Source organism: Spodoptera frugiperda, chromosome 16 (assembly GCF_023101765.2).
Source record: "Spodoptera frugiperda isolate SF20-4 chromosome 16, AGI-APGP_CSIRO_Sfru_2.0, whole genome shotgun sequence".
In the NCBI taxonomy this organism is placed as follows: domain Eukaryota; kingdom Metazoa; phylum Arthropoda; class Insecta; order Lepidoptera; family Noctuidae; genus Spodoptera; species Spodoptera frugiperda.
This window is the reverse complement of record NC_064227.1, coordinates 7877520-7900332: the sequence shown is the minus strand read 5'-3', so window position 1 is coordinate 7900332 and position 22813 is coordinate 7877520. Positions and strand designations below refer to the sequence as shown.

General features: G+C 36.1%; 1 protein-coding gene across 6 annotated transcripts in view; it reads left to right on the top strand.

Moving 5' to 3' along the window:
* The window catches only part of LOC118281897 (ATP-binding cassette sub-family D member), a 94164-nt gene that overhangs the window by 50857 nt on the left and 20494 nt on the right, over positions 1-22813 (top strand). For 2 of the 6 annotated variants that reach the window (XM_050699206.1, XM_050699208.1), the window contains 5 exons: positions 482-539; positions 19388-19672; positions 20908-21039; positions 21435-21636; positions 22002-22233. In XM_050699206.1, coding sequence (XP_050555163.1) covers positions 19514-19672; positions 20908-21039; positions 21435-21636; positions 22002-22233 — 725 coding nt within the window. In that variant the 5' untranslated portion in view covers positions 482-539; positions 19388-19513. The remainder of the gene's footprint in view (positions 1-481; positions 540-19387; positions 19673-20907; positions 21040-21434; positions 21637-22001; positions 22234-22813) is intronic. The other 4 variants (XM_050699203.1, XM_050699204.1, XM_050699207.1 and 1 more) reach the window with 2 other exon arrangements.

Below are 22813 nucleotides of genomic sequence, written 5' to 3'. Positions count from 1 at the left end.
GTAGCTGTGCGAGGAAGATGCGCAGCTCGAATGATAGTAGGAAAGCCATCTATAGCACGCATCCTTCCATATAAAAACATAGCATAGCTAAGTCCGTTTCCACCAGTGCTAAGCTATATGTACCAATGAATATGATTGGTGGATGCCAACGCATCCACAGCAATGTAGCATAGCATAATTATCTCTGATGGAAGAGCAGCCGAAAAGGGTTCAAAAGTCTTCACCTGTAGTAGTTTTAATATCAACGTAGTTGTATTTGTTTTTTGTGTAGTATTTTATCCATAGGTATCTTACTTCATAAAAACCTTACATAACTTATTCAAAGTATCAATAAAAAAGCATTATCTAAATTGGTTTAGCCGTTCTCGAGTTTTGCACTCAGCAATACATTTTATCGTTTATTTTTATTTATATGCCTTATGTTTTATTTCCATAGTGTATGTATGACTGTGTTGTTAATATGTATTACGTTTTGTTCCAGGTACGTTCCCGTTTCACTCAAATTTCGCTGTTTCTGCTCACTGCCAGTCTGAATGTAGGTAACTATTTAACATTTTTAGCTCCATACAAAAAGTGCATAAATTGCAATTATTTATCATAAATCACAGTTTTCATACATTATACAGTTAATAGTCGACCATAAAATTTCTTTACCAAGGTTGAATGTCATTTGCACATCATAAAGAGACAAGGTCTACTTTAATGCTGTTGCTTCCACGTGTTTTTCTTTTTCTAAAGCACAATTTTACCCATAATCATGCTCTATTCTCAAGAGGTGAGGCTACTATATTTTCATTACCAGATGTGGACCTGTCGTTTTTCATACAACAACAAAGCTAGTGTTGCACACTATTGCACGTTCACTATTTGACAGTTACTGTAATTGAACAAAAAGAAACCTCTTGCTACATATGCAATATCGGCTGGCCAAAAAAATGGTAGCCATTGGTTGGCACATTATGGTATGGAGGCATAGGGCTTATAGTAAGTATGAAGCTCAAAAAATAATGTAATGGCCTCCACCACAATAGAATCTGTATCACATGTCGATATATAAGTAATTTTATTACATTACTTATGTATTCTACTCGAGTTTCACGTACGCCAAATGGTAAAGGGTTTTTATGCCAAAAGGCGCCACAGACGCGATGCGATTAGTTTTATTTTGTGATTGTTTCATTAATATTAATTACGCGTTGTATGTGTAGTGAGAGATTGATGAATGTGTCTCGATTACATTACGTAATGTTACAACCGGAGGTTAGAGTAAAATATGCCAATTTTTTTTTGTTGCTATCTGCGTAAATTGAATACAAAATCTATCATTAGAACTTAAGACGGGATATTTACCATGTTTATTTATGTCGGATGAACTGAAGAGTTCATGTTCAGTGATCATGGCGCTTGCAACAGTGCCGAAATATAGGAAACTCATAGACATAAATAAACATGGTAAACATAGTGATAAAATAATGGTAGTGTTAGTGACCATGTCAGTTTAAAAACTTGTATACAAAAGTTTAATTTTACTACTATCAGCACCATTTTGATTGTCCGTACCGATGTGGTGGTATTTACTTAGGTATACATTATGGGGGTTAATTTAGTTGAATAAAATGTTGGGGTGTACTGTTAATAATTTTGAGAGATTCCTCTTACTGACAAAATAACTACCCTGGTCAACCTCTCACTCTCTTCTTGTGCTCCTGTCCCTATGAACAAACTACATAAATTAGTTAATAAAGAGTGGATCGATGAAGGCTTATTAATATTTTTTTCTGCAATGAATTTTGGCAGAAACTAAAAAAAAAAACTTCAATGACAATGTTATTATGACGTGCCGCCATTTATGGAGGTTATGACAACCGGTTAGTGAGACGTCAGATACGAGTTTATCATACTTTATACTTACTGCAAATTAATGTCTTTTTTTAGTTTAAGTTGCTTTTTTTGAGTTCAGGCCTTTTGGCAAAAGTATCTTATCAAGTATGACATTTTGAATTTTATTATCTCTATATTATTACTTTGACAACCAAAGATTTGACTTCTTATTGCGATAAAATTGGTATCTGAACAAGATTTTTTTAGTCTAAAAATTGAATCTGGCATCTAAAATCATGTAAAGTTTTAACAACTAACGGTATCTTGTATTGTTATAGAGGCTCATCGTAAGTCGCAGAATGCTGCTTATGAATATGAGCCTGTAGCATGGTTTAAAACTAGTCGAGTTCCTCGTCAAATAGTAACGTGAGTAAGCCGATAACATAATAAATTATTTAGTTTGTCTCACGAAACTTATATTAAAATTATAGCAAAAAATTATGCCAAATTATATTATATCAAAAAACATTATAGGAAAATGGCTCCTTATTTCTTGCTCAACTTTACCACATAGCAACCGATTTAATGTGACATTTTTATGTATAAAGGAAACAGGACTTGGCAACTACGTCACTACATTGAATACCTAATTAATTATCTCATTGTCTGTCCGTCGTCTGACATATTAACGATATGCTTCTAATTTTAGTTGCCACGGCTTGAATAGGAACATATAATAATGTGTAAAAGTAACATTTCAAATTCAAAACTTCTATTTTAATGACTATTGTATTGTATACTAGAAAGTTTGTGAGCATGTCTGTTATTACTTTACTAAAAAACTACTTGACAGATTTTGATGCAGCTTTGAACACGTAAAATACTTTTTATACCGGTGATGTACTCGGGAGAAAAAAAGTAAAAAAAAAGTCCTTCAAATATTAATCGTTTAAACAGAAGCAATATAGTTTACTATAAACTAAATAATGTTTGCATGCTAATTATTATCAAACCAATGTTAATTATTATTATATGTAGTTCTAAAAAAACCGGAAATATTTGCAAGCCATGACATTCTGATACCCAATATATTACCTCGGACGACCGACATAACATTATGTATACTAATAAATTCGCATATATAACTGTTTTACATAATACGTTATGTGTTTGACCATGATTTGGTCACGTGATCCTATTATATAGGTATTATGCGTCATATATTATGAAGATAGTCTGCAGAAGGTGAGCAGGAATGCTTCGATGGATACAAGTTTGTGATGTTTGTTTGTAATGCCTTTGTAAAGTTCTGTGTTGATTTTGATGTAATTTGGCAATGATTAAATTTATTTTTATAATAATTAACGTGACATACTAAATTAACGAAAATTTACGGTTTACTCACGTATATTAATGTAGAAAATCTCCACCAGTTTCAGTCACAGAGGGACTCTTCATCATAAGCAGCGTGCGCAGACGCAGCAATGGCGCGTAGCCTTTTACAGTCTACTATTATAAAGATAGTAGAAATACGGTCCACCATGTCGTGTGATGGGCGAGAATGTGATCGAGAATTACAGTACTTATAGCTTAGCTGTTTCTAAAAAGAGTAAATATAGGTAAAGAAACCAAGACCTATTCTTACAAGTTCTCTGTCATCGTCGTAAGTTTCTCAATGAGAACGTACAAGCAAAATATATTGTCTATCAATGTTTATTAATGTATTGTAATCTGGAACCTAATCACGTAATCTCAATGGTATCGGCAAGTCACCGTCTGACATTAGATCGCCGTGGTACACGTCAAATTGTGAACAGATGTCAGCGTGATACGTGTTTGTAATTATTCATTGTGTCACGCCTTTTGTTACTTGGGAGGTTAGGGAGATGTTAAATCTTAGTATAGTATTTCGTATCGTATCTATCGACACGCCTTTACCCCTGAAGAGGGTAGGTAGATGTGTAAGTTATTGCACGTAAAGCCACTGTACAATGTATAGCCACTTTTCGCCATTTGTGTTACAAGAGGGGTGAACCTATTGCTATATACCAGGCACTATTCTAAATTTCGTGCTACCACTGAGAAATTTTTGACAATTCGAAAACTGCCCACTAACACTTTGCTCGACCTGGAAATCGAACCCGACTAACGAGGATAGTATTCCGTTAGTTATATTTTTAGAAATAAGTGCCAAATCATTGTTTCAGATTATAATTTGAAATTAAATATCTATTGATGAGTTGCCCGACTCAAGTGGTGAATCAAGTAGTTGCATAATCAGTTGCCTAGCAACGGCATCAACCGTACAATTAGTGCTTGAGTCTGACATCAAACCAAATGACCTTTTATTACCGCACTCAGAGACATTTTAATGTATAAGTACCTAAACTATTCCTTAGTAATGATTTTGTTCCGAAACCGGCTAAGGACTGTGTTATCATTAAATGTTACTGATTACGTCGGTTAGTGCAGACCAACCGAGCCATGCTTTTTTTGAAGGGGAAATTCATGCAATGACTTCTCCCGCCTTGAGCGAGGCGCGAGGGAGTGTCAGACTCTTACTGACTAAAAACCATCCCGTTCCTACTTCTGCCCTTCGAGCCGGATCCCCGGTAAACCCGCTCGCAGGCATGCTAGTTTTAACCTAAGAACCGGTTCAGAGAATAACTGAATCATGACGTATTTTCAAGTAAGTAGTGTTTTAATAGCTATGACGTAGATAGGTTACTATTATTGGTCATCAATTATGAATTTAAAGCCATGATGGAGATGATGACGCAGTACGAAAAAGATAGTCCTTTTTTGCATTACCTATTTATATCTTTCCTTACATATTATTATAGAAAAATAAAGCAATGCGCGTTTAAGTCTGTATGTACGCATTTAACTCAAAACATGCCGGACGGATTTTTATACGGGTTTCACTAATAGATAATTTTATTCTTAAAGAATGCTTTAGTGTGTATTTTACTACGATTTTGACTAGAAAGTTGGTTGGCATATACGAGTAAAATAATCTATCGTTTTGAGGAATAAAAACGTGATAAACCATAACATAATATCACTATCGTGAGACATACTAAATTAACAAAAAAAATATGGTTTACTCACGTAGGTACATTAATGGAGAAAAGCTCTACTAGTTTTGGGTCACAGAGGGACTCTTACAGTAGTACAGTACAAAATAGGCTTCGCGACAGCGTACGTGAGCAAACCGTGATTTTTAGTTAATTTAGTATATCTCACGATAGTGATACTATGTTATGTTTTCTCAATAGCTTGTATATTGTTGATCACAAGCACTGAGGTTGTTGACATGAATCATTTAAACATAGAATATTGACATTTCGTAATTAGTTTCGTAACAGTTATATTAATTATGCATGTTTTATGTAGTAACCTTTGTTTTACTAGGTTGTAACGAAACCTTTTGTTGATATCGGTTAAATAACTATACCTTAAAACCTTTACTTATAAGTGGACAGAAAGGGTGTTGAGAAAAGTATGAGAAATATGGCTAAATACAAGACAAAAGTTAGGAAACATTTCGGAATGTTAGAGCAGTGGTCTCCAACCGGTGGTCCGCAGAAGACAAAAAATAGTATCCGTGAAATGAAAAACAAAATAGACAAGACTACACCTCAATCAGTCGAATAAATACCACGGTTAAAGCTCAAATTAAACTTCTATCAAAGGAAACAATTGAGAGCCCCAAAACCTTTATTTTTATGAGTGAATGCGAAAATCAGAGGGATCACGTGAGAAAAGAATAATAAGTCCGGAAATGGTTTTTTTTTTTTTTTTTTTTTTTTTTTATTTAAAGGGCTTTGTCGCTTGGCGACCATATCGCCCAGTGCAGGAAAAACAAAGTTTGGTTACTTATTACTAGCTTACGATCTACTTATCACAATGGTATTTACGATGAGAAAAAAATTAATGAAGTCACAGAATATAATTTCTTAAGCCAGTTAGATATAAATAAATATAATATTTATTCATACGGAACCGACGAGCAGACACGACAGATTTTTTTACAAGGAAGTAAAAAAAATATAATTAAGCACCTACATAACGATACAACTTGGTTTTAGAAAAAAAGAGTATTAATTCCATATAATTAATCACGTACGTACACTATAAAACTCTTTTAATAGATCTTCAACCATAATCCTTTGACATAAAGTCGAAAATGTCCTTAAGAAATTCGACGAATTTTTGGCTTATTCCACTTTTCCCCGTTGGAGTAATCATATGAAGTACAGAAAAACACATAAACATTGTGCCACTTGTTTATGCCCTCATGAGCCATAAAAATCAACAAACATATGAAATTTTATTTAGTATGCTAAAATCTGCATTACCTGATTGGAATCCAGAAATATTTAAATGTGACTATGAAGTGGCTCCGATGAACGCAATGCGAAATGTTTTTGTAAATATATCTATTAGCGGCTGTTATTTCCATTTCACCCAGGCAATATGGAAAAAAGGAAAACAACTCAAACTAACAAAAGATAAATTAACCAGAAGACAAGTTGCACTTAGCACTGCTTTGGCTTTGTTACCATCAGATAAAATCATTGCGGGTTGGTTTTATGTTGCCTCTCAAAGCCCTGATGATGATAATAGCAAGGAGTTTAGAAATTACATGCTCAGACAATGGCTACAAGATGATTTTATTAAAACGTGGTGTGTATTTGGACAGACTCATCGCACTACGAATTTAGTCGAAGCATGGAATAATAAAATAAAAAAGCGTGTGAAAATAAAGAAACCCAACATTATGAAGCTCCTCACAGCGTTGGCTGAAGATGCATCGTATTACGAAGTTCTTGCATTGGGGGTTTCTGAAAATAAAGGTATAGCGGAAAAAACAAAAAAAAGCATCAATCGCGATAATTATATACAGGAGGTCCAAATGGAACTCATTAATAATGAAATTACGATTGGGCACTGTTTAGAAAAACTTAAGTGAATGTAATCTTTGATTTTACAAGGTATAAGAAAGAAATATTTTCATGCTACAATTTTAAATTAATGATTGTAACAATCTGTGATTTTACTAGGTATAAGAAAGTTAAATTTTTTATTTTAAATTAATAATTGTACAATCTGTGATTTTACAAGGTATAAGAAAGAAATATTTTCATGCTACAATTTTAAATTAATGATTGTAACAATCTGTGACTTTATTAGGTATAAGAAAGTTATATTTTTTATTTTAAATTAATAATTGTACAATCTGTGATTTTACTAGGTATAAGAAAGTTATATTTTTTATTTTAAATTAATAACTGTACAATCTGTGATTTTACTAGGTATAAGAAAGTTATATTTTTTATTTTAAATTAATAATTGTACAATCTGTGATTTTATTAGGTATAAGAAAGTTATATTTTTAATTAATAAATGTAACATGATTCATATATTTTATTTTTTTAACGTACCTACCTAATGGGGATTATTGAACTTTTTAGTTCACTTATCCCCATTAAATAAAAATTTTGGGTCAACGGGGAATAGTGAACAAAAAGTTCACTAATCCCCATCAATGGGGATCATCCAACGGGGAAAAGTGGAATAAGCCGAATTTTTAAGTGTAGGTTGACATGCTGTCTACACATAGGTACAACTGAAAATGTATCCTAAAAAAATGATCATAAATACTATAATCGTTTGACGCATGTAAGTTCTTTACGCACGTGTTAATTTTTTTTGTCCCATTAAAATCGCGTGTTTCTAATAGTAAGGTTTCCACAGTAATAAAATATGGACTCAGATGATTCACTTGACCGAAGTTCAGGTGGAAATAGCCAATTGACTTGGTGTGTGGATCAAAATTATGCAAACTCATCATAAAAAGTAGTACTTTCAAATCTGCTTTTTTTTTGTGACATACGGTGGTAGACGGATCACCTGATTGCGATGCTTATACCACGGATATCCACGGTAGAGTTACATATTGTCTGCAGGTCTTCGTATAATATAAATAACTATTTATTTATTGAAAGTAAAATAGTATAACATTACAGTCATCAATAAAATCATAGATGAATTGAATGACCAAAACTGAATTGGGTGTGCCATATAAACGAAATTACCAATCTGCCATATAAACGAATTTGACTGCACGGTTGGCGCGGTGGCTGGGCAACTGGCTGTGTAGCGGGTTCGATTCCCGCACGGAGCAACTCTTCGTGTGATCCACAAATTGTTGTTTCGGGTCTGGGTGTCATGTGCATGTGAACTTGTATGTTTGTAAACGCACCCACGACACAGGAGAAAATCCTAGTGTGGGGCAACGTTTTTTTAAAAATAAAATAAATAAAATAAAATAAAAATAAAATCTATAACGATGCATGCTTTTGGCATATCTCAGTAAATAAAAACTTTTTTTGTGAGTTCCATTCATCAAATAATAACCACATTCGGCGCCGTGATTGGCCTGCGCCAATAAACCAACCAATCAGAGCGCCGAACGCGCACTAAGTTTTTATATGTAAAAGGAAGCTCTCGTCAGTCTGTCCTTTACTAAGACACTGGTACTACTGGTAGATTCCGTCGCTATATTTTGTTAAACTTTTCCTTTTCTACTGTGAATGGGATAATGCAGACCATACTAATTATGTAGTCTTGTTTGTTTTGAGGAAAATATAAAGTAAGAGATTTGACTTTTGGTAATGAGTTTAGAAAACACTTGGTGTTTATATTAAGTAGTAAAATAATAGAGTTTGCCAGATGTAGGAGAAAAACGTTATGGCAACCAACACGACAGTAACTTTAAAGTTATTAAAATATTCTATAAATAAGATAATGCAACAGATTGAATACAATACGGAATAAATTAGCTTTACCAATTATAACATGTTGTCTAAAAATAAACCTGAATTGTTTAATTAAAACTTTAAATATTCATAAACAAATTATGACACAATAAAGATGAAAATTCATTTTAAATTGTTAATCTAAACATTGAACCTGTAGCGAACAATAATATCCCAGACGATGAAGAAATAGGTCCACCGTCGAATAATGCATATGCAACAATTCATTGCAATTTGTTTCTAAATCGTTACTAACACAATTGCATATGATAATTCTTTTCTAGACTATGTTATAATACAAAAGAAACCTGTCATTATCTGCTCCTCAATTTGTAATTAAACAATCTTTTAATTTAGTATTTCACTATGCAGACCGAATATTTACAATAGTTTGTTGCAATATTCGTGCTTGCAGTTAATTTTCTTAATTATGCAATTCTATAATATTGAGGTCAGTAAATTACAGATAAATGCATAATGCAGCTATTTCAGGTTGTTAGAAACGTTCTTTACGAAGATTCATAAGAATAACTAACAATAAATACTTTTTAGATCTAACAAAGGCCTATGATAGTGTGTGTTACAAGTTAACAAGTGTCCTTTCGACTTATCTCATTGTTTTTCCTATTAAAATCTTCAATGGTGGCAGAGGTCGGTGCCAAGTATTGTCTGCAGCACATATATCTGAGTCACGTCAGGGTCAAGGTCCTTAAGCCGAGTGTAAACACGTGAGGTGTACCGCAAGGCATGTACTTGGGACCTTTGTTATTATTTACACAAGGTGTTCAAAGTCGTGTGTTTAAACATTGCTACTTAATTGTTTTGTTAACTTTAACTTGATTGAATGACTAATTTTGCGAATAGAGTGTATTGGTTTGGTCTACGCGAGTTATTTAAACAACTGGTTAGCTTAGTCATTGATGGAAGTGAAACGGTTTGTGTTGTTTAAGTATCTAATACTATACCTAATGCGCTCTAACAAGGTGCGGCTGACAGATTTAGTAACGTTTCGTATCACTCTTAAAAGTTACTGCGATTTAAAAATTATGCCTTAATATTTTAGCTGTATCACATTCGTATTATGTTAAATCATTCGGATGCGTAGTTAATTAAATTAAAACCAACCGGAATGTTCTAGTATTCAATTAAAATCTAATGAAATGAAAAATAAAGTAAAGTGTTATGCGTATAACGTAAAGCCATAGTCGTGTTTAGTGATGGGATGTACGGCTACGATGGATAGGTAGTCGATGTTTTTTTAGAATAAAAAACGAAAATCGTGCGTCGTTCAATTATCATTCTTAAAAAACCTTTAATTATGTGGATAAATCCACTGTAGACGCGGCTCTCTCTGCCCAAACCACAGTGACATTATCTGAGCAGAAATATGTAGTATGCATTTTTCTAGACATTTCCGGCGCCGTTGATAATGCGTGGTGGTACTATTCCAACATATACAAACTAATATATCCTTGTTTTCTTCACGGTTCTGTAAAACTGTAACTCTGAAACACTTCAGGGCTCGGTCATAAAATATTTATTTTGACAAGTATATACACGTAGTTAGACTGCACAACTAAATAACACACACATTTCATAAAAAAATTCAACAGAATTAAATGTATGCTGCGAGTATCGATAGCGATAAAAAAAGATTTTTCTAATGTCCATCCCTAAAGAGAGACGTCAACGTCATACTGGCATCTGTCAGCCGCACCTTGTTAGAGCGCATTAGGTATAATAACATGTTAATACTGTAGACTATATTATGTATTATGAAGAACTAATGAGGTAGTAGTTTTCTGAACTTCATTGTAACGTCATTGCATCAAGCAAGATTCATTGCACTTTTAATTAATGGAATATTCATGAGCTGTCCAAATTATTGCCACAGCCGCATAATTTATGCGAGTATTGTGGGTTTTGGAAAACGAATAGCAAAAAACGTGGTAAGTCCACATTATGTGTTTGAAGAAACGTGATTAAAGAATGTACACGTGATGTGTACAACTTGTTCTTGTGTGTGTCAAGGCAATTAGATTAGAGACAGTAGTTATACAGATTAAGAACGTTTATTTAGCATTGGATTATCAATTATACTGTTAAATATAAACTTGTTAAAGCCGGTAAACGAGCAGACAGATTACCCGATGGTAAGCAATTGCCGCCACCCATGGACACCCGAAACACCAGTGGCGTTACAAATGCGTTTCCGGCCTTTTGGGGTTAGGAATTTAAGGGTTGTTGGGGAATCGGGGATGTGGAAGTGCGGCAATTGGGTCTCTGGTAGCCTGACTCATATAACGCTAGCGTGGTTTACGTCGGTTTTCGGTGAGGCCGTGGTATAACTTGTTGAGCCGGCCCATTTGTGCCGAACATGGCTCTCCCACACTACTATGTTATTTATAGTCTTTTCTTAAATCCATTATTTAAAGAATTGTGTGAATTAAGTTTGTGTCCATGAGTTATTACAAAACAGATTTCTCACCTACCTAAATATCTTTATATGTTTTCTAAGTAAATATTTGAATGCAAATTATATGCAGTGCCAGCTTTAGGAAAAGGAAGTTATGCAGGCAATATTTTACTGTCAAACATAATTTGACAATTTATTACAGAAATATTCATTGTATTTCTTCATGACCGATTATATCTTCAATGTCGAATATTTATATAATAAAATATTTCTTTTAAATATTATAATATTCGCCATTTTTAGTCATTGCTTACGAAGTATGAGGAAAATCTTATTCTGATGGTCAGTAAAGATATACCTAATAATAATTTTCATGGTAATGTTGACACTGATTTACTTTTATTAGTGTAGTTTATTTGAGAAGTGTTAGCTGACAAAATTATTTTGTTTAAATAATATTTATGTGGTTTCCGTTACATGTTGTTCTATTTTTAGCTTGATTAATGTGTCTATTACTTTGTATCTTTGCATTATATAAGTATATAGCTCATATCTCTATATCTTTAAAGGTATAATATCAAAATATACTTTCAATGATGCCGATTTTTTTCGGTTCATTCTCTTTCCCGGTGATCTTTTTGTTTTCTTTCTTTCTTATGACCATTCTCTATAATAAAAACGCAATACGAAATAAATCTATATCAGATAAACCGTTCTCGTGTTAAATTTTTTTTTTCTTTTTATTGTAGTACATTATATTTCGCAATATCACTATTACATTTCTATTGACGATTTATGAAACAAATGCGATTTGTAAATCGATTTAAAGGTTTTATCGTGGTCTTGCATTCGCTTCTACACTTTCAATATATTGTGACAAAATAGCAATTACTTAAGTAAGTGCTGAAATATTCGATTACTTCATCTGGAGTCTAAATGCAGGTAGATAGATAGTTGTAATTTGTAACTGTTTCTGGCTTAGACAAAAACGGACGATTGCTTTACTAAGATGGTATTGTAAAAGAGATTACATATTCGTACGGGTCGGGTAAATAACACCTGTAATATTTTCAATTTTACAAGAAATTCTCAGTTATAGTAATTTCGTTTGAAATTGTTTTTGGTGTATGATAATAAGTGTATATAGGCACAGGTTAACTAAGTACAGTATACGGCCGCGGAAGGCCTGACGGGTTACCGGGGCTCCGGCTCGAAAAGCAGGAGTAGGAATGTGGTGGATTTTAGTCAGTAAGAGTCTGACACTCCCTTTCGCGTCACCCAAAGCTTGAAACGAACTGGATGAATTTCTAAAAAAAAGTTGACGTCTCCATGTCTTTTTGTTTCTCCTGCAATTTTTTAAATTTTAATTCTTGATCCTGACCAAACACATTAAAATCCTGTCAAGTCTACACTCACCCTAACTCACTAGAATGTACAGTGAAGACAGATCTATCACCCAAACGCTACGTAATCGGTGACTGAGATAACGTTACACAACCAGCCGACCTCTTATGTCACTCGCTCACAGTGCGGCATTGCTCTGTAGTAACACCTATTCGATGCCCTTTTACATCAAACATAATAACACCGTTACATGTCTGTTGGTCAACAAGAAGTAGTATTTGTGTTTTGGTTTTTAAAAAAAGGAAAAAGAAGTATATTATTTGTTGGTACACGCATATCAATTCTGGTTTTTCCCAGTTTCGTTATTTTTGAGGAAGGAAAGCATTACATGTACGACTGTACGTGTCCTATTTTATTTAATCATGTGAGAAGGATATGTAAGAGAAACGAGTCTATGATGCGATGACTGATGGCGTCTGAAAGAAGAAATAGAAGATGATATTTATATTGCGCCGACCTGGAGAAACTTGGATATGCGTAAGCAAGATAGGGATGAGTACCTTTTGCTGTATTAGTATAGCAATTTTTTTGAGGGGATATATCGTTGAATGTCTTCTCCCGCCTTGGACGAAGTGAGACGGAGTATCAGACTCTTAATGCCCAATAACCATTCTGTTCCTACTCCTGCTTTTCGAGCCGGAGCCCCGGTAACCCACTAGGCAGTCCGTAGCTGATACCTTCCAAACAGATGCGATTAAAAAATCAAGAGAAAAATTCGTGTTATTAGCGCATTCAACTTTTTTAACCGAATTTATTAAAAATTAAACTCGTATAAAATATAAGTTTGTTGACTCCAAGTTATGCAATATCATGGAAGTTGTCAACTTAAGTAAGGTTATGTATAACATACATAACCATTAAATATATTTTGAGTTCACCTTGTTTGTGGTTCTCGTTCGTGATGTAATAATATGACCATGTGTTTAACAGAAAAATTAAAACTTTTATACCAGATTAGCGGTGTAAGTTTTATAATCTTTTGTTTCTTATTATAAATAGTTCGTTTTTTTCTGGTGGGTGTTGGTTTTGAGAAGGAAAATAAGCTATGCGATAGGATTAAGTTAGTGATGATCTAACTCCATACAACTAATGTCAAGTTTTAAATGTCGGCCATAAATAGCGATCGGTAAGAATCTGGAATATTCCAATATATTTTATAAGATAAGAAGTAATAATACCTTTTTTCGAATAGGAAACTGCCTTAAATTTGCTTTACCGCCTCCATTTTTTTAGGTTAGAGTAGTATCCCCAAACCTACTAAGCCTGAAAAATACTACCCTTAAAACCGCTTCAGTCAAACGCGAGATAATCGCGCACAAACGTACACACATACATACAGGTCAAACAGAGAACCTCCTTTTGTTTTGAAGTCGGTTAAAAAGAAAGTCTTGTGATAATTATAATATCAACTTGTGGTACGGACAGAAAGATTTAACTATACTAGTCACAAAGTACGCAGAGGACATGAGTATTATTGAGTATGGTAACTACCTACTAGACTTAAAATACTCAAGGAGGATGCGAGTACGGAGAAGGGAGGCTTATTAACACGGCCGAAACCGCAGGAGGAAAGCTAGTGGTCTACATATGTATAGCTGCGTAACTCCGAGGATGCGGTGCACTGCGCTAGTCTCGCGTCAATTGTGCAGATTGTATGCGCATTGCGCACCTATTCATTCTCCTGTGATGCAGTTTATTGCACTATTGTACCCTGATCTAGGACTTTAGCTGTTAGTTTGAATCTAGATTGTAAAATGTTGGGAGATAGGTTTTGGTTGAGGCATACTGCCGATTTCAATAACCGATCTCAATCCAAAATTCTTAGATTAAGATTTGTTTTTTGACAATAGTTCTATAGAGTGACTGCACTGTTGGCGCGGTGGCTGGGCAACTGGCTGCCGTGCAACGTGTTCGATTCGATTCCCGCATGAGCAACTCTTTGTGTGATCCACAAATTGTTGTTTTGGGTCTGGGTGTCATGTGTATGTAAACTTGTATGTTTGTAAACTCACCCACGATACAGGAGAAAATCCAAGTGTGGTGTGTTGTTATAAAAAAAAAGTTGTTAAAAAAAAGAGAGTTTCTGTCAAAAATGAAGAGTGAAACAAAGATTTTAGATTAAGATCAAAGCTTAAGATGCAGTTTAGAATAAATTTAAAGTCGATTTATTAGTTTGTTTAACTTACCAAATAAACATAGTTTTAATAAATTATAGTAGATAAATAAAATAGTCAGAGTTTTAAAGTGACTTATCTTGTTTTTTACTATGGGTAATTATTTTTGTGGCATAAAAAAAGATAGGTACGTTGATTAATTTTGAATTGGAATCAAACTTGTTATGTTGAATCATTGGTTGTTATTTATTTTAAACAAGCTTTATGATAGAAAAAATATACAGTTAAATATGTTGTTACTATGTACCTATCTAATGTTTAAACATATATGCGAACATGGAGAAGTGACAAAAGAGTATAACATTTCTTGTGTCATGTCTTTGTGATAACATGACTTAATAAGCGGATGGTTAACACATGTAGGGCTCAATTTTCTTTCGGATGAAATTCGAAGGACATTAATTTAGTAAATATTGCAATTAAATAATGGTAGTAAAATAAAATACAATAAAGAAATGACACAAAGGACATCTTAATGTTATTAATAGATATAAATTGATTACTACCTCCTAAATCAATGTCAAAATACCTAAACTGCAAGAATGTCATAAGGTGGTAGGTGCTATAAATTAGAATTAATATTATCTAAGCATTGACATTGCAAATAAAAACCATAGGAAACATTATATTCACGTGTGTTCAATTAAAACGACTTGCTTAATTGGACAATAAAATGAGGTATTTATGAGGTAATTGCTAAATTAACATGAACTTGCCAACTTATATTAGTTGGTTATTATAGAAAAAAATAGAATTACTTCATAAGTTTGGTATATTTTTATAATAACTATCGTGAGACATACTAAATTAACTAAAAATCACGGTTTACTCACGTTAATTAATGGAGAAAAGCTCTATTAGTTTCGAGTCACGGAGAGACTCTTCATCATGAGCACTTGTGAGAGCAAATGTCATCTGATCATAAGTTTGGTGGTCGGTAATAAATTCACACGTTTTCTAGTTATTATTATGGTTGGTAAACAATTTTTACGTAAACTTAGTTTAAAATATTACTTTGCGGTATTCAATCGTAAAGATTTAATTGCTTTAACACTTTGGAACGAGCAGCCCCGGATCTACATTTTTTTTTTGCCGGGGCAAAATTTGCAAAATGCCGCCCCACCTACTTATGTTTATTTTCACCTTTATCACCCATATAATTGCAACAATCAGATGTCCACAAATTGTTTGAAATTTGGACAAAGCCTACATACTAACCTACCTTCCGGAAATAATACATCCACACAGGCCTACATTTTCTTTTTCACGGAAAGCGTTTAAGTTTAATAGGTCTCCTATAGTAAATGGGGTGTGCTGATCACGAATCTGTGCTTAGTTTTTTTCTAGCAAGTCAGGTTTTTAGGAAAAGTGTGAATAAATTTTTTCATAGAAACTGCCAAAAAAATCTTAGAAAATATTTATTAAAGATATATTTAAAAGAAAATTACACTGCAAAATTGAGCTGCTCATAAAAAAAATAACCTACGTTAGACAGACGTTGGTTTTTTTTAATGAAATCGTTCTCTTTTTCCCTGAAAACTGCACCCTGTTCAAGGCCCAGCAGTAATCAGGCATCATTCTAATATCCCAACTTCCTTGGTTACGTCTCTCCATCTCCTTTATGTTTTGATGGAACCTCTCTCCCTGTTCCTCGCTGACAACTCCAAGATTTTCGGGAAAATAGTCAACATGGGAATTCAGAAAATGAAGTTTAACGCTCATATTGCATCCCAGTTTTTTTATAATTTTGGAGCATCTTAGCTACAATTTCTTTGTACTTAATTTGGAGACTTGTTATTTCCAAGGAAATCTTCTATGACTTCTACGAATGAACTCCATACTTCAGATTCATCCTGGGTCATTGTATTCTGGAACAATCTATCCGATTTTAAATTTCGAATTTGAGGGCCTACAAAAGTTCTTCTTTAAGTTGAGCTTGAGAAAGTGCAGGAAATTTGTCGCATACGTATTAGCAGTCACCTTGTTTATTTTAAGCTTTGACAAACTGCTACATCAATCCTAACTTTATGTGAAGGGGAGGTGAAAGAACTGATTTTGGGTTGGTGCACATTTTTTTATCCCGGTACAAGTCTTTCTCTGAAAGGCCATTTGTAATGTAAATTTCGTGCTCGACTGTCCCACTCGCACAAAAATCATGGATACTTTGTAAATCCAGACTGCTGACCCAAAAGCATAGATATTATTTTGAGGTCTTCACAGAGTTGCCAACAATATTCGCTATACTTTATTTTATTTAGCAACAGCTCAAGATTCTCGTTCGTTTCTTTGAGATGCGCGGAGTGCGCAACTGGCACCGAACCATAGGTATTACCATTGTACAACAAGATACCCTTCAGACTTCTCTTAGAAGAATCAATAAATAACCTCCATGATGTGGAATCGTAATTATCAGCTCCCAGTTTCATGACTACTTAAGTAATATTATTACAAAACACCAGTCAACCCTCTTGAGAGAAATATTTCGCGAACTCTTTTTCACGATGCCTGTACCACGAAAATGTGGTTCTTGGAGCCAATAGATTTTTGTCTTTCAGTCGTGATCCTAGGATTTGTGCAGCATCCTTTGATAGACCCAAATCTCTCACTAAGTCATTTAATTCAGCCTGGATAAACTGTTGAGGTTAACCTATATCAGGATTGAATTCATCTTCAACCGGTTCTTCCGTTTGAACTTTCATCTGATGATTGCTGTTGGATGGTGGGAAGAAAAGGTGGAGGAATCGAAATTCCTGGTCCATGAGGTACAGGTCGTTTAGCAGACGGTAAATTAGGATACTGAATTGTATGTTTGTTTTTCGAATGGACACCCTTTACATCACAAGAGCAAAAGTAACAATCGACAAGTGCTAAATAGTAAACATACAAACTACTCACATTTTTAAAACAAAACACTGTCGTGGAGACAAATCGACGAGGAAGTTTTCGAACATAGCTTCATCTCACCCCCGGTGGCCACCTTCAGCACCGATAAGGGGCACCGAGACCTCTAACTAGACCTGCTCCGGAGCCCCTGTGGTGCAACGCCCGTTACGGCACATCCTTAGGGAGACATGTACCTCCCATTAGCCTCGTTGTGCAAGTTGCACGGCAGAACGTGACCACTGTGCCACCGTCTTCCCTGAGGTCGCTAGATGGGCACCTTGAGTCCCCACTTTAGGTACCCGCGACCCCAAAGGTCCGCCTGCAGTTGACGCAGGCGGGATTAGGACAACGCCTTCTATAACAGGATCGGCCCTCTCACGATCCCGCTTAGCAGCCTCCTTTTGGGACATTACAGTGATTACAGTCTCACAAAAGGAGGCCACCTCCCTCCAGTTTTCTGTATCTGCCAGCATAGCCTCTACTACTGCTGGCAGAGACAGGTCTCGCCCGATCTTGGTAACCAGGACCCGCCGCTCCGAGACCCACGCTCGGCACTCTTCGAGCGTGTGCTGTGCGGAATCCAGGTTATCTCCGCAGTGGTGGCAATTTGCCGTGGTCTCTCGCCCAATCTTGTTCAGGTACTCACCGAAGCAGCTATGCCCGGTCAGTACCTGAGTGAGCATGAAGGAGATGCGCTCCTCTCTTTTCAGCCAGGCTTCGAAATGCGGCAAGATGGCTTCGACTACGCGCTTGCGTGAGATCTCTGGCTGTTGTAGCCGCTCACGCCACCGCTCGAGCGCGTGTCGCCTTTCTTGCCGCCTCAGCCTAACGAACGCCGCTCCTGGCACTCTACCACCGCCGTTTTGACGGACGGAACGGATTTGGTCGTAGACCTTGGCGTCCATATCCGCCAAGATATCCAACGGCGGAAAGCGAGCCAGGAGAGTTGCTGCCTCAAAGGACACCGTTCGGTATCCTCGTGCGATACGCCTGACAGTCGCGCTGACCAAACAGGCGCCCCGTAAAGGACCATCGATCGCACGACACCCGCGTAGAGGCGGCGAACTTCTTCTCTTATGTACTATGCCTACGCGCCTAGCGAATAATAAAATGTTCGGGCAGCACGTCTCACTCCGCGCTCAGGGTATCGGTCAAGTTGATATGGCCATGAAATTCCTGTACTTGTAGGTACTATATTTATTCCGTGGTGAAAATTAAATAAATGATGAGCTGTCCACTGGTCCGTGAAGTGTGAATTTTGCCGCCCCCTGAATTTGCCGCCCGGGGCATGGGCCCCGGCTTGCCCCCCCCCTAGATCCGGCACTGGGAACGAGCAAATTAGCAAACGAGAACGAGCTTCACTAGAAGACTGACCGAAAGATAGTTTTTTTATTGTAATATTTGCTTTGACAAAAGCGCCTTGATATATAGAATTTTGACTTTGACTTTAATTTTGCTAGGTACTATTAACTTTCGATTAATAGATAATGAAATGTAACGATTTTCAGTAGTTTGTCTCATCATTTATGTTATAAATTAATAATATAAATAGCAAATACATTAAATGAATTCTTATTTTTCGACATCATAAAAAAAACCATTTTGACGTTTAGACAGATTATTGAGGATGTCACCTTTAACATTGTTTTAATTAAGTATTATGTATGTATGTTTGCTTGTATAATAACTATTAGTTAATAGTTTTTGTTTTAAACCGTCAATCAATCATGAGACAAGGAAGACATTAAAATGACATAAGTAACTGCTTAGTGTACACTATTTCTACTCATGATGACCCTTATCCTATCTGCTATGGTACCTTAACCTTTAAAAATAATTAAACCATTTTATTTTCTTTGTTACAGAACGATGGACGACGAAAACTCGCTGTAATGACTTGAAACCCTCGCAACAGTTTATATTTAAGTCAAAGATCTCGATAATTTAAGCATAAATGTTCATAAATATATAAATATAAAGATATTTCCAAAATGCCTGCGATTTTGACAAAGATCAGAGAACAGGCCTCGAGGGTACAGCCCTCGATAGCTTTAGGAGTGGGGGTGGGGGTAGCACTAGCCGCCTGCGCAGTCTATGGTACCAGAGACAAGAAGCACGCACCTCCTTGCAACAACAATAATAATTATAAGGTTGGTATTTCTATTTCTTTTTGTTATTAGCGTCAATCTGCTATGTCACATAGCAAATTCATCCTAGTCTTCATAAGTTAAGGCACATTATTGTTCCTTTTGAACGAGTGTGGATATAAAGATGTTGTTTTCATAACAAGATTTAAAAAAGGAACACTTAACACCCGTATTCACAAACGATACTTTCCTCAGTGAAGTAGCAACGCTCTGCGAAGTAAGGCATTTCTCACTGCGTAACATCTGGCAAGCCTTTCAATTCATAAACGATACTTAAGCGACCCTTGTCTAAGCAAACCCGTAGCGTTGAATACAGCTCTGTGATTGGTTCTCGTATGTTGCGTATTTCACGGTGCTGCTTGACGTTCATATCAGTTGTCATACAACAACGTCAAAACATAAACAGTTACCGGTAACCAAGAACAATTTTGAGTTGTCATACAACAACGTCAAAATATAAATAGTTACCGGTATCCAAGAACAATTTTGAGTTGTCATACAACAACGTCAAAACATAAACAGTTACCGGTATCCAAGAACAATTTTGTTAATATTTGTGTTGGTTTTATATTCACAAATATGGATACAATAACAAAATCGGGATCCCTAAACACAACTGTCTGTCTGTCCGAAAAATACTTATATTTCTTTAACAAGAAATAAACCTTGTGACATCTATTGCCATTGACAATGGCTATGCGTTGCTTAAAACAGCTGGCAGGCTACTTTAGCTGTGCGTTCATTTTGAAGGACGCATAGTACCAGCTGTCACTCAAGTATTGTTTATGAATTAGATTTAGGGGCCCTGTGCGCTCGCGCGCATATAAGAGACCGCATAGTATCGTTTGTGAATACGGGTGTTAGGTGATTGGTCAATTGGTCATATTGAATGATGAACACTAACATAGATATAAACAAAAGAACGTGCATTGAGTGAGAATGTGAAAATTTGTAAAGGCCCAAACTGAAAGTACCCTCAACGGATGAGCATGTAAAGTCAAGAGTGAGGGTTTTTGCCTTTGATAATAATTTATATGGAGTTTCTTGCTCCTTTTTTCCATTCGAAGCTACACTTTGGAACGCACTTAGCTTCACTGACGCACTGACTGATTGATAGACTATTATTTATTTCTTTATTAGTTGACATTTCAAAAGTACCTATTTATTAGAATAAATTATTTGACTTTGACTTTGATAATATTGTGTAACTGGTCTAAAATCAAGCATTTTCCCCGCAGGTTGCTAAAAACGGCAAACTCCACAACGTGGACAATGGCACGGCTAATGGCGACACGTGCGGCGGCCGGTGCGGGGCCGAGCAGTGCGCGCTGTGCAGGGGAGACGCCGACACAGACAACAAACAGAACATTGTATGTACATCTTTACTATTATCACCCTTATTACGAGTTTGCTTTACGTTGAACGAAAACGAAACGAGAGCGCGTTCGGTGCTCTTGATTGGCTGGAGCGAATATACTAACCAATCAGAGCATCGAACGCGCTCTCGTTTCGATCTCGTTAAACGTAAAACAAATTTGTACTAAGCCCTCTGTAGTTTGATATACGAGCATTTTCACCGTACTTTGTATTGAAAACCAGTAAAGCTTACGTATAGGACTTTCTTCTTTCTTAGTTTAAAGCTAAATTCCTGCGTTAAAAATACCGATACCGATATAAGAAGCTATTTCTTTTCTCCTTCTCTTAAAATATCGTTTACCAATTTTCCATCGTCTCTTCTTTAACGTAAATTATATGACTATTCCAGGAGGACGCAGATGAGACCCAATCGGTAGAAGAACACATCCCAGGTCTGAACCTGGAGTTCATCCGACAGCTGATCTCCCTCGCTCGCATCATGGTGCCAGGAGTCAGGAGTCACGAGGTCGCCTTACTGTCTGCACATACCCTGTGTCTCTTCACCAGGACCTTCCTGTCTATTTATGTGGCTTCCTTGGAAGGGTCCATTGGTGAGTAAGAGTTTTAAGGCCTTAAACTAAGTAGTATGCAGTTAGGTTTTTAAAATGTAAAGATACAGGCTTTTAGGCCTTTGAATTGTCATGCAGATCAAATTATCTACCCCCAGATATTCAAACTTAGTCATTAATTTTAATAAGAGTAAAACCATTTCTAACTTCTGATATTAAATAATATTGAAATTAAAATGTCAGTCTGTTTTGTAGTTAAGGTTATTTAAATCTTATAGTCAAACAGCGGTCACGTTTCTAGGTTACGTTCTATTCCGAAAATTAAACTATTCAATAATATTTTATCCAAATAAACGAAGCCTCTTGACACAAATTCGTATACTAAAACAACCCTTATCCCATTCCAGTAAAACACATAGTCCAAAAAGACATGCGTCGGTTCGCGATGCTGCTACTCCAGTGGTTCGGGATAGCAGTTCCAGCGACCTTCATCAATTCCATGATCAGGTACCTGGAGAGCAGACTGGCTCTGGCCTTCAGGACCCGGCTGGTGAACCATGCTTACGAGCTCTACTTCAAGAACCAGACGTACTACAGGGTCGCCAATTTAGATGCTAGGATTGAAAATGCTGATCATAGGTGAGTGGTTCTTTCTCTTATTGGTCACAATACTTGTTCTATGTAAAAACCCAACCTCCAACAAGTTATGCAGCAACTATCCGCGCATTGTGCCATTTTTTTATGTTATAAGCCGGTAAACGAGCGGATGGATCACCTGATGGTAAGCAATCGCCTCCGCCCATGGACATGGACATTTTTAAGTGTGGGAGAGCCATGCTTCGGCACGAATGGGCCGGCTCGACCGGAGTAATACCACGGCCTCACAGAAAACCGACGTGAAACAACGCTTGCGTTGTGTTTCGTTGTGTGAGTGAGGTTACCGGAGGCCCAATTCCCCCTTCCCAATCTTCCCCATCCCCATTCCCGAACAACAACCCTTAAATTCCTAACTCCCAAAAAGCCGGTAACGCACTTGTAAAGCCTCTAATGTTTCAAGTGTCCATGGGCGGCGGCGATTACTTACCATCAGGTAATACGTCTGCTCGATTACCGGCATGGCCCATAAAAAAAAAAAAAACACTTGAAACACCAGATGCGTTAGAAATGCGCTGCAGGCATTTGGGGGTTAGGAATTTAAGGGTTGTTGGGGAATCGAGGA